We start from the raw sequence: 13,117 nt of genomic DNA on the forward strand, positions 1-13,117 counted from the left end.
ATGCTTGTTATTTTCCATCTCCAACATTTCATATTTAGTGACAACAAAACTAGAAATTAAATGAAAGCAGGAAATTGCCACTAGTAGAAATTAAGGAGCTAAGGAGCAAATTTAACAGTTTGGTGGGGTTTTTTTGGTTTTGCTTGTTTGTTTGTTTTGATCTACTTGCATGCTTCACTCAAGCACAAGTCATCCTAAAATTAGTGGGATTATGGTCTGAGATGGGACTGCGCTGTTGAGTCTGGGCAAAATAAATTTTCCATGGCAGTATGTCAGAATTGTGGATGCTTACATTTTACTCAAGAACATATTTAATTACTTTCTTTAGAGCCACTGGCCAAGGCAAATGTAACTCCTCCCTCCCTTGCCTAGCAACTTGGACACTAAAACTAATAAAATTTTAAAGTACATATGAGACAGTTCAGGATCACATTTTTAAGGTTTTCTAATTTCAGAGTCTTCCTCCTGCAAAATTTTGCTCAGAATCCAAGGGCTGATATTGTATAAAGGATACATTATACAGACATGGCTATACAGTATTAAGACAAAACTCCTCGGTATAGCTTCCTACAGTTTTCTAGAAAAAATGACATTATAAACTACAAACAGAACATAATACTTGCATCCCCAATTAGATTATATACTGGTGACATAAAGGGCTTTCTTGTACTGGCACATTTTAAAAATAGTGTCTCAGGATATACAGGGGTAAATCTAGTGAAGTGCAATTAATTTTCAGCAGATGCTAGAAGTTACCTCCTCATCACTTTGATTTTGCACTCCTTGCTTACCTATATTTTTTTCAAATTCATCTGCAATGAAATATGGGTATTTAAGGAGTAGATCTCCTATTAAATTACTGCTATAAACATATTACAGATCCAGAAAAAGTCTAAAATTTAGAAAAGCATACCCTAAATAATATTTTATTAGCAGGATTTGGGCCTTACTCAATAATAAGTTTGCACAATACATAAAGCATTTCTATCTCCTATCCACAAAAACTGTAAATTTCAGGATCAGATTTATCTGAGGTGAATTCTTAACTGCCTGTGCTAAGCGTAAGCACAGCTACTCATTTCCTAATTAAGAGTAGTAAGTGATGACAAAGTAAGTTGCCCTCAGGCAGCAAAGTGACCTCTATGAAAACATACTTCTTATCAACATCAGCAAAAGAAAAACATTCTAGTCCTATTTGACAGAGTGCCAGATAGCAAGCTAAACCAAATTTTAAATTTTAAATTCTCAACATTTTCTTCTTGCTCTACATTGCCAAGGCATTGGCACACACTCTGTATGTAACTGATACTGCACTTGAGGGACACCACTCTATTTGATAAAAAGCATGATGAGCCAAAGAACATAACTATGTTCATAAAGTCAAAACACAGAATACAGGCCGGTGCATCCCTTAAGTGTCTCCTTTACTCAAATAATACTGCAGTGTTGAGTAAGGTATACTGTGAGTTAATTACTGGTTCCAGTGGAAGTTCTGTCGGTACAAAGTTATATACGGTGTGTATCGGTAAAGTTTGCATTTCATTTTTTCTTCTTTTTTTCTGTTGTACACATGCTGATATTTTGCAGAACCAAACCCCAAGTTTTTCTTTAATGAGCAAAATATGCATATGCATTAGGGAGAACAGTAAAACAATGCATTTGATTTCAAAGTTTTATTATAAAATTGTTCTAAAATTGGTTATGTGAAAAGTCGTGATATTTTCCTCCCTCCAGAGATCTAAAAAAAATTAGGTAATTATTATCTTAAAGAAATTAGCTCTTGTTTAACATTCATGTCTGCTCCTTTTGACATGCAAAGTAATGACGAACAGTATTGGACTAAATTAAAAATTATGTCCTCATTGCATTTGTAATTTCTCTCCTGAAGGAAAAAGATCTTTTATCTAAGATGTGATTGCTTTTTCATTACATCACTTACAGATGAGGACTCTGAAACTTCATGCCTTCAGATAGCATAAAATATTTCAAAGTTCATCACCCCACATACCACAATAATCCTCTTTTCTTGGCTTACATTATTTTAAAGTTGAAGTTTCATGGAGCTTTCAATCAAAGTGTTTAAGAAATTTAAGACAAGTTTTTGCCTAAATCATAGGACTAAGTATTAGCATTTTTACTCAGAGTGGCTTTCTAGATCAAAAGTAGCAGATTAAACAGAATATTGACTTCAATTATTCAATGTAGTCTTTTTAATAAGAGTAAAAACAGAACTGGTCTGGTGAAGTCACTCATGAAGTCAGGACTTCATGCAATGAGATCAAAAAATGCCTGGGTGGAACAGTGCTGTAAAGATACGAGCTACTACTTCAGGTATGCTCTTATTGAAACCACTCCAGCAGGCACTACTACAGCTTTATGCACCTTGGACTAGGGGATGCTGTTCTGAAATACGTATACATATTATTCTTTGATATGAAATATAACATTTTATGAAGATGCCTGTAATTTCAGCTTTGCTTAATTTCCATCCTCGACTGTACAGTTCTCTTTTGTATGATTGGCTTCTCTTTTTTGCAGAACTAGTTAGTCCAAAAATCCTTGCAGACTACATTTACTCTGCAGACTGCAATGCAAAGGAACACAGTATAGATGAGTTTGGAATTATCTGATCAGACTTATGGAATAAGATACTGGTCATGTTAGGTATTTTTGACAGCAATCCCCACCCAGTAGTTTGCTCAGTGTTTGTGCCTCTCCAGACCTGTCAACCACATGCCACCAAATTATACAGCCGTGGCATGTTTCCTTGTTTTGTAACGGGAAACAAGCTACAGCTGACAGATTCAACATATGGACACAATCACCACCAAAAAAGGAAAAAAAAAATGTGTATTTGTTCAATGGAATGAGATTAACAATTTCTCTTCAGTGTGCAGATTAGAATCCAAAAGGTTTTAAAAAGTCCTTGTGCAAAGCAAAATTATTGCAGCTCAGCTGCTCAACAAAAATCAGTTTTGGTTCTCTAACCTGGGAAGTATTAATTTATTTCAACATTTCAGTGGGTAGAGTGAAGCTGCATACTAAGGCAACTATCTTTTCATGTTGTTTTCCTCAATGTCATTCTTTACCAACATGAAATTGGTGTGTCTGATATTGTGAATACAAGATCAATTCATTAAGAATATTCAGTCTTAAATCTGAGAGTTCAGGCAATTTTTGATACTTGCATACCCCACCTCTAGCAACTCACTTTCCTTCAAAAAGATTTGTGGAGGCTTTCCAAATATTGCCATTAATTAGTATGATAAAATTATTTCTATAGCATGGACCTTTGAATAGAATTCAAGCTTCACAGGGCAAAGTACAATGTTAAGGATTTTTTTAGGTACATAAATGAAGAAATAGAGAGATATCACATAGATATCACATATAAGGAAGGCGGTATACCAGTAAGCATTCCATTAATCTTCTCTTCTTTAATTCATGCTCCCAAATCTTCTGTGGAAGTTTTAAAGAACATTTAAGATCATATAACCACATCAATAAATTCAGGGAAGTGTACATGTTGCAGAAGGGTCTATTAGACCCTATTAGACTGCTAGTGCTACCTCATATTAAATTATAGAAAATCTATAGCCTTAAAATTTTACCTTTGATATGCAAAGATTTTAATACAGTTATTCCCTGTGGCTCTTGCAAATTCTACTTAATAACAGAAATATTAGTAAGAGATTTAATGAGTTACAGAGAAGAGTTAAGCTGGAAAAGTTGTAAGATGAAAAGAAACAACAACAGTATAGTAGAATGGTTTGGGATGGAATGGATCTTAAAGGTCATCTAGTTCAAGATACATATGTCAGCAACTTTAGCATTAACTTTCATTTTCAGAAGTAGATTCTTCATTTTTTTCCACACTATTGCTTTGTGCACTGTATTATAGAAACTGACAGAAAAAGTATTCTGAAAAATATTCATCCTCAAATTTTCACAAAGTAAATCACAAGTAAAAGTATTTGTCTCAAATGAAAAAAGTCAATCTGGCATGAAATCTTTATTACTTGGCTCACAGGTACCATGCAACTTCAGTTGCATGCTTCAGGCATCTGTCCTTCCATAATAAGGAAAATTTATTTAATATCTAGGACTCACCAGATGGATTACAGACAAAATCAGACAATTTTGCAGTAAAGCTTGTTGATTTTGCCCTTGCATTACAAAGCACATCACTTAGATTTTTTATAATGCACACTAAAATGGAGCAAGCATGTGAATGACTGGGAAGAGTAAAAAACGCAGTTGTAAATTTAAGTATATAGATTGTTTTATTTCAATATATTTTATCTGCTTATGCATTTAAAGTTCTCTCACTGTACCGTTCAATGGTGCTTTACCTGCTTTGTTATAAAAAAACATGATCACCTTGCTGATCATGTTGCAAACTGGTATCATCAGACTACTTAAATTTTTCCTAAGAAATAATGCGAGCTCTACATCATCTAAAGTAACAACAGGAGAACAAAATCAACTGTAATCTCAGCTCAAGATCCATTTGAGAAAACCCATAACAAAAAACTTTCTGATTTCCCTCATGTAAAAATTTTCCTATCTTTTCCATAGGCAATTAGGATTTACAAGACATCATTATGTCTGGCTAAAGCAACAGGGAGTGATTACAGCTCCCAGTGCCCCCTGTCTTTACTCCCCAGCTCCCTTAGACTCTTTTTCACATGCTGCTGCGGCCCCTTGTAGCCATTCCTGTCTGAAAAAAGCAGCAACAGCAGTAGTCATAGGTGAGGTCTGCATGTCTGTGTCTCAAGAGTTAGTTAAACAGCTTTCCCTGCGGTTATTCTGACAGCTATCAAATCTAAACTCAACATAGCCTCTGGTGTGTGGTGTTGATTTAGTCCATATCACCAGAATGCACATGAAGTGTTAACATGCAAAGTTACGTTTGCATGTCTAAGGAAATAGCTGAATACTAGAATCTGAGACATACACTCAAATGGATCTTTCATGACAAAGAAACAGGCCTCGGTACAGCAGACAGAACTGCAGAGAGAGCTCCAGTATTAAATCTATCCTGCCAGGTTAAGGCCATTTTTGCATTTCTAAAATGAGACCTGGCAAAGCTTTGAGGTACTGCATCTTGTTACACATTAATATTTTAACACTATGAGCTAAAATGTTTTGAGTTTTCAAGAAAATAATCTAATTTTCCAAGTTTCCTCGATAAATTTACAACTGCGAATGGATTTTCTTTAGCAGGGTGACTATCTGGTAAAATTAGAAGCTACACATCACCCACCAACCTGCCCATCGTTTTGCTCCTCCAGTCAGTGTAATAACATTTTTTCCTGAAAGAACAGCAAAAATCAGCTGAGAATAATCAAGTAAGAGGCAGTTGCAAAGGACATATATATAATAAAAAAAACACTGGACATTTTAAAACATGCATTTTCATAGGCAGAAAAATAGAAAACATTTAAAAACACAACTGGAATAGAAAAGCTATTAAAATGCTGTAATTTTACATATTTTCAAGCTTGAAATTTGTTTCTGAGTCAAAATAAAAATTTATATTTGTAGTTAATAACAATAATAGCTTGCAGTTAATAGCAGTAATAGCTAATCAACAATTCCTTCATCAGACAAGGTTCAATGATGTCATGATATGTATTAATTTCATGTGGTCTTTCTTAGCCTTTACTTCAGAAAACTCATTTTAGGAGAATCACCAGGGCTCCCATACTACTAAATGCTTTATGCACTTTATGCATTAAATACTGTAAGCACTTAACACCATGAGATGCTCTCTTCATTCTCTGAAGTGCTCTACCATAGCCTTGACATTTTGCATCCAACTGAAGAACAATACACAGCCCTAAAAATGTAAGAGTACTAACTGCAACAAACAACTTTCATGTTAACAATTCTTTTCTTTCCACCCTTCTGTTCTCATAGACACTTAGAGGAAGACTACCACAAATCCCCTGTAAAGTCTTATGAGAACAGTTACTTTGAAACCATACAAAGACGTATTTTCTGCAACGTTAACATTTTGCATATCTATTTTAAGGCTTTCAGCTTTTCTTTTTGGCCTACACCTATCACTTCATGGCACATTTCAACCACACAAAGGTGTTGATTTTGCAGATTCCTTGGGTTATCCATATATTTCCCATGATTCTCATCTGGGGACAGTGAAGCTCAGCATCAGGGACTGTGCTCCTTGCTCAGTTCATCTTCTACTTAAAATCTGCCTGAATGGTTTCTACTTCTGCAAGGTTTGTTTTTTAGGAGGAATCAAAACAAATCTATTTGGCTACATAATTATAAAAGTTTAACATTATTTCAATTGATATTTTATCCCCCCTTCCATTCTAAGACATAGAAATGGTAGTTTCACTCTGTATACTTCTCCATCACTTCTTAGCCTAGAACTACACATAGTTAACAAGATCTGCAACTGCCCATCTGAGCAGTATTTGAATCATTCAATTTGAATCATTTCACATTACTTACAATAAAGTAACAATTAACTGAATACATTAAAAAGAGTGAGAGGGAAATATGGCTTGAAAAATAAGCAGCCATTGGAAAACTATGTATCTACCAATGTGCATGATGCTGGCAGCTTGGCACTTGGTACTACTAGACAGAATAGTAAAACAAAGCAATGAAGAATTATGACAGGATTGTCAGACACTACATTTTTTTTTTTTAACAAAACCTCATTCTCTTTAATTGGCCTTAGCTGTTTTGCACAGATGGAATCCAGCTAAGCTACAGATACAACTAATTTATTCATTACACACAACAATAATATGCCACAAGATACTTGTAGATACAGATTTGAGCTCTTGAGCTCCAGAAACAGATGTTTGATTTCTACTGACATACCATACACTTTACTTAAAAATATCTATAAATTGCTTAAAAAAAAGTACAATTCTGTTATGACCTAACCTTGTTGCTAACATAAGACCTGTCTGAAACCATACACAACACAATAGTGATTAGCACAGACAAGTCTTTTACAATGTGAGCAAAATTTCCTTTTGCAACTGAAACACCGAGATTCCATCTGTGTTATATACACGATGCAATACTATGTATCTGCCAACACATTTTTGGTATGATGACATACTAAACCAGTTCTGGGATATTGGGTGGTACCTTATCTCAGCAAAAAGCATTTTTTAATTTTCAGCAAGGGAGAGAAATACTTCTTAGCCTGTATAATAACTGTATTAGTTTTGTTTAGATTCCTGGATTAAGCAAAATGAACCTAAAAAGTACATGGTTAATTCTTACAGAATTAGTCATATATGGTACCAAAATATGTTATACTTTTAGTGACCATACCCAAAAGCCAAAATTTTGCAACACTCTGCAAGAGTGTACTGCATTGAAGTAATGCAGGGAAGGTTTGCTCTTTGACAGTCAGAAACCACTGATAAATCAGATGAAGGCTGAGAGAAATAATCTGTTCTTAGAATCATAGAATACTTTCAGTTGGAAGGGACCCATAAGGATGAGTCGAACTCCCTGCTCCTCACAGTGCTACCTAAAACTTCTTGTGAGGGAACCACCCCAGTTCATTGTAACTGTGGGAGAACTGTATGATTTGAGCTTCCTCTATGCATTGAATGAAAAAAACAGTTACTTCAGGAAAACAAGATATGCCACTCGGTTAAGAAAGGTTTGATTTAAATAAGCAGGCTCAAGACTGAAACTAAGCGCTTTGACAGAACATGCCACTGAATTACAAAGTCACAGGATGTTGTTACAGAAGCTTAAATCACTATTTCTGCATCCATGAAAAGCCACCAGTGGCTAATATAACAGAGATGATGACATTAATTCTGCCTCAGAAAGTCTGTAAAACACAGCCTTCTGGAAAGAGAGAAGGCACCACGATATAATGCCCTACATTTGCTTGGCTTCTGTACTGGACACTTCAGACAGGCTGCTGGCAGAGCAAGACAGACCTTAGCTATTCTGCTACATCTACTCTGTGGTCACAATAAAAATGTATTTACTTTTATTTTTTAAAAAGTATGGAAATTAAATAAATAGACTGTTTGAAATATTCACACCAGTTTTAGATTGCATTTTCATTAAAATTCCTATTAAAAACTTTGAAAGGACAAAATAAATGATGATCAGTTTATTATTTCTCACTGCTCTATTATGGTGGTAGACGTGGAAAGTGGGCTTTTTTCTTACCAAATAACTGTGTTTCATTCTACAGCAAAACCGCCAACAAGGTGAAACAGGAGAATTTATCATTTTATCTGTTCTTGGTGTAATGAACTAAGTGGGATAAAAGGAAGCTTAAGCAAGAGCCCAGAAACAAAGAAACATGGATCAGACACTTGGGGAAAAAAAACCCAGAGAATGTACTTATATCTCAGTTAATAATAAGAAACAAACATAACTTCAAACGCCTTCCAAATGAAGCAGCACTTCAAATCTTAGCCCTTCTTTTCCTAAAGAGCACTACTGAACTATGAAGTTACCAGGAAGATGAAGAATTCAAACCAAACCATTGCTAAATCCTAACTTAATTTTCTGACTTCATGTATCAGAAGGATGAAGGAACTATTTTTTAACTGGAATTTAGATTGTTTATGTATGTGTACACGGAGGCAAATACTTCTATATTTAAAATGTTGACAAGTATTATTCAAACTAGAGAAGCTCAAATGCACAAGGAAGATGACTTAAGAAAACATTAAGAACATTACTAATAAATTTGAAAAGGTAATAAATCGGTAATAAAAAAGTAAAAAAATACCTTTAATAGGTAATAAAAAAGGTAAATAAATTTTCTCCTTTAAAAACTTCTGTATTGTTGCAAAAAGTATTAACTGCGTCTTACATAGAAACACTGACTGGTTTAGGTTGGAAAGGACCTTAAAGACCAGCTAGTTCCAACCTCCTGCTATGAGCAGAGATGCCTTTCACTAGACCAGGTTACTCCAAGCCCTTTCTAACCTGGCCTTGAACACTGCCAGGGATGGGGCAGCCACAGCTTCTCTGGACAACCTGTGCCAGTGCCTCACCACCCTCACAGGGAAGAATTTCTCCCTAATGTCAAATATAAATTTCCCCTCTGTCAGTTTAAAGCCATTACCCCTTATCCTGCCACTACACGTCCTTGTAAAAAGTCCCTCTCCAGATTTCTTGTAGGCCCCCTTTAGGTACTGGAAGGCTGCTATAAGCTCTCTCTAGGGCCTTCTCTTTTCCAGGCTGAACAAGCACAGCTCTCTCAGCCCATCTACAAATCAATAACAAATATTTATTGTAAAAACATACAATAGAATTTGTTTAGAACACAAACAAGGAACTCAATTAGTTTCATTATTCTGCCATAGGAAAGTTACAGAACCAAGAAATAAAGATATCTAATTTTATTCAAAGTATGCAAATATATGTTATATTGAAGACACATGAGATATCAGCTATTTCTGTCATTTCACTTGCTTTTAGGTAAGACTTTAGAAATGCCCTAAAATCATTGAGAATAACTGAGCTCAGATGGAGGATATCTGGACCTCTCCAAAGCCTTAAAATAATGTGTGAACTACTAACAGTATTTTTTAAAGACATATGGTCAATATGATTTGGCAGGTAAATCTGAAAACAAGTACTACAGGTAAACGTGAAAAGAACAGTGCTTATGATTTGTTTCTCCTCTGCCCTACCACCACACTAAATTACATATAAGCATGCCTGGCCACGACATAACAAAGACCGCATTTTAGCCTTAAGGTAAGTAATGAACTTTTAGTATTAAGCACTAAATTACAAGTTTCTGAAAAGAGTTTCCACAGTACCTGAAAGGCATCCTGATGTTCATTCTTTCCGCATATTTGCACAATGTCTCCCACGGACAGTGAATTTTAACAAACATAATATCACTGTTTGTAACAGCTGGCTGTAAAAAGGGGTAGCAAACAAATACATGTTAACAATTCAAACCTCTATGGCACTCAACTTTCTAAAAGCATTCTTCAGGGTCAAATTCTGCATTTAGGCCTTCAAGTGACTATGGAAGTCTGAAAACACTGTAAGTGCTCTCAGCTAGACAAAGGAAAATTATTAACTTGTTTCCTTTCCAAACCCTGTAATAGGAATAAGCTAGTAACTCTCTAGGCATATCTTTGGTCCCAAACACAGCAGAAGTAGAGAAAAGCTGAATGAAGCATTTTTGGACATGCAATAAATTAATTTACTTTAAATCCCTTCAAAACGATCTTAGATGAGCAGCTTGAAGATTATTCTATGTGTCTCCCATGTAAGGAGAAGAGTGCTCAGCTGCTGGAGATGTACGCACAGCTGGGAGAAGACTGCAGATCCTGCTCTGCCAAATGGCAGCTCCAGGGAACAGTTAAATAATTACAGTATCTGCTATAAAATTATAAATGTGATCTCTGCATGAATGACTATTTTTTGGTAAAATCTCGAGGAATACTCCGCACAAGTGTTTTTCATTGTTAATTTATTTGTACATAAAACAAGTTTCAACATTTCAGATTATCTTTCCTTATGAACACTTCAGTTCCACACCCTTCTCCCAAGACATATTTGCTTGAGTTTTTATAAGTAAATATCTTTGTACAGCTGAGCCTGATTATATCCTCACAAAAACTTAAGGGATGCAAGGGTTGGTAAGTAAAGGTAAAGCAGAATTTAGTTAAAGGATTAATAAAATCTTTATTGGTCATAATTCTAGCTACACAGTTCCAGAAAGTCATACTTTGAAAGTTCAATAATACTACTTCTAGGATTTTATTTTTCTTAAATGATGTGGATAAATAGATACTACTGGAAGACAATTTAAACCACCTGATATCTAGAATTATGATCTTAAACTTCTTGTTTTCTGAAGTGTCAATTGACATCAGTTGAGACTGGGATTTTTATTGAAATTTGAACAAAACCAGGTATTTTTACAACTAGACTGTAACAGTCTTTAAAAGCCTCAAAACCAAAATTTTAATCCACTCTCAGGTTAGTTTTCTACGACTATTTAACATGCTGCATTGTCAGCTACAGCTTGCTAGGACTACACACTTGTTAAAACCTTTAACACAGAACATGCAAGGTGATTCCACTGAGTTGCAATGTATAAATTGGGATAAAAGACACAGGCACTATAGGAGCCTCCTTCAAGATAGACTAAACATGTACCTGTTTTGTAAGTAATTGATGAAACAACAAAAAATCCAAGGCTGTTTTCCTGGCTTTGTTTTCCTTCATTTTTATATTAATACTGTCATTATTAGGGATGGATTAAGTTGACACTGGCAATCTTAACCCCTTGAAAACCAGAGACTTCGTGCATTCTGCTTGAAGACATAGAGGTTACATATTAACGCAATAACATGAATTACTGAAACTTTTTCTGTTCTGCAAGCACAAGGAGATGGAAGTTTTCACTCTACTACACTACACCTGTATGGAGAGTACGTGTGTGTGTACAAGCATGCATCCCCAGAACATGTTAAACAATAGTTAGTAGTAATTTAGTAGTATCAAAAAAATGCTAGGAACAGCCTGACTGGAAAGGCTTTTAAGATTTTCAGCAATCTTTTATAAATTCGGTTAAGTATGACAATACTATAGAAGGGGTTTTATGCCACATAAGCTACAAGACTTACCTCTCGTTCTAACATCAACCCTTCTGCTCTCAAATTCTTTTCAAATGTACTTCTTTTTTCTACCTGTGGACTTGACTTCTTGTACACCAAGATGTAATCAATGCGCTTTTTTCCATCTTTGAAGAAGAGCCCTGATGATGCCATGGCATCAGCCTGGAGAAAAGAGAGCAAAAAAAAAACACCGAATATGGCACCTGTGAAAATGAAAAGCCCCATCATGAACTGCATATAACACAGCATTTCCTAAAGCATAGAAAAGTCCATGTATCTGCAGGATGAATATGTAAAGAAGTAACAAGAACAGTCAGTCCATATGCATCTTTTGCTCAGGATTTCAAAATACTTAGAACGAAATAAAATACAATAGCTCCACAGGACCCATATTCTACCCATGTCTTTTAGCTGAACAAAAACCTTAAAATTATTATGTATATACAGATATGAACTTCTGTTAATCCTTACTTTGGCAGCAGCAATTGCTGGAAAAAAAATAAATAAAGGCAAGGAAATGAAACCAAATTTCCAGCTTTGTACCTGGCCAAATTTTACAGAACAAACATACTTGTATTTTCTCCAAAAGATGAATAAATCTAAAAACCTTAAAAAGATATACTACTGATTGGAATGGTTTCCTGCATATTCTAGCTGAAGTACTTTTCAATGCCATGTTAGCAATATTTAGATTTTATCTCATTCCTTCCCACCATGCTTGCAAACAAAAGGGATTCTCTGACCTTGATATGGAAAACCCTGCTTTACATGCTGCTGCTGCAAGCTATTTTTGCATTCTGTCTTTTGCATGATTCAGAATAGACAGCGACTGTAAAACTGGTGTCAGACTGTGAGGATCTGAAAACTGAAAAGGTAAACTGAGAAACTGTCGTCATCTTCTGGAGAGTGCAGCACTCATTTTAACACAAACTGTCCAGAACAAGTACATTAGTTTGAAGTACGTGTCATGGTTTAAACCGAGCCACACAGCTCGTTCACTCACTCTGCCCCCCACAGACCCCCTTCTCCCTTTTTCTTTCCTCCCCCCTCCCCCTCCCCACTCCCAGAGGGATGGGGAGGAGAATTGAGAGAATGTAACTCCCACGGGTTGAGATAAGAACAGCCCAGTAACTAAGGTATAACACAAATCACTACTGCTACCACCAATAATAATAATGAGAAGAGAAAATAACAAGGGAAGAGAATACGATACCACCACCTAACGAGCTCGACCCCCCCCAAAGAGAGCCCGTGCCCTTCCGGCTAACTCCCAGTTACCTCCCTGGGCATGACGTACTGTGGTAGGGAATACCTTTTTGGCTAGCTTGGGTCAGGTGTCCTGCCTCTGCTTCCTCCCGGCCTCCCCTCGTCCCTGTCAGAGCATGAGACTCACAAAATCCATAGCCAGAATAAACATTACTTAGCAACAATTAAAAACAATCGGTGTTATCAGCTCTGTTCCCAGGCTGGAAGTCAAAACACAGAGCTTGCACCAG

General features: G+C 35.8%; 1 protein-coding gene across 2 annotated transcripts in view; it reads right to left on the minus strand.

Annotated features, from left to right (window-relative positions):
* ANO3 (anoctamin 3) overlaps positions 1-13,117 on the minus strand; it is a 200,765-nt gene that overhangs the window by 47,412 nt on the left and 140,236 nt on the right. For both annotated transcript variants that reach the window (XM_065683383.1, XM_065683384.1), the window contains 3 exons: positions 11,631-11,783; positions 9,804-9,904; positions 5,271-5,315 (listed from right to left, as the gene is read on the minus strand). In XM_065683383.1, the coding sequence (XP_065539455.1) occupies positions 5,271-5,315; positions 9,804-9,904; positions 11,631-11,783 (299 nt within the window). The remainder of the gene's footprint in view (positions 1-5,270; positions 5,316-9,803; positions 9,905-11,630; positions 11,784-13,117) is intronic.

The sequence above is a fragment of the Lathamus discolor genome, chromosome 6 (assembly GCF_037157495.1).
Source record: "Lathamus discolor isolate bLatDis1 chromosome 6, bLatDis1.hap1, whole genome shotgun sequence".
In the NCBI taxonomy this organism is placed as follows: Eukaryota; Metazoa; Chordata; class Aves; order Psittaciformes; family Psittacidae; genus Lathamus; species Lathamus discolor.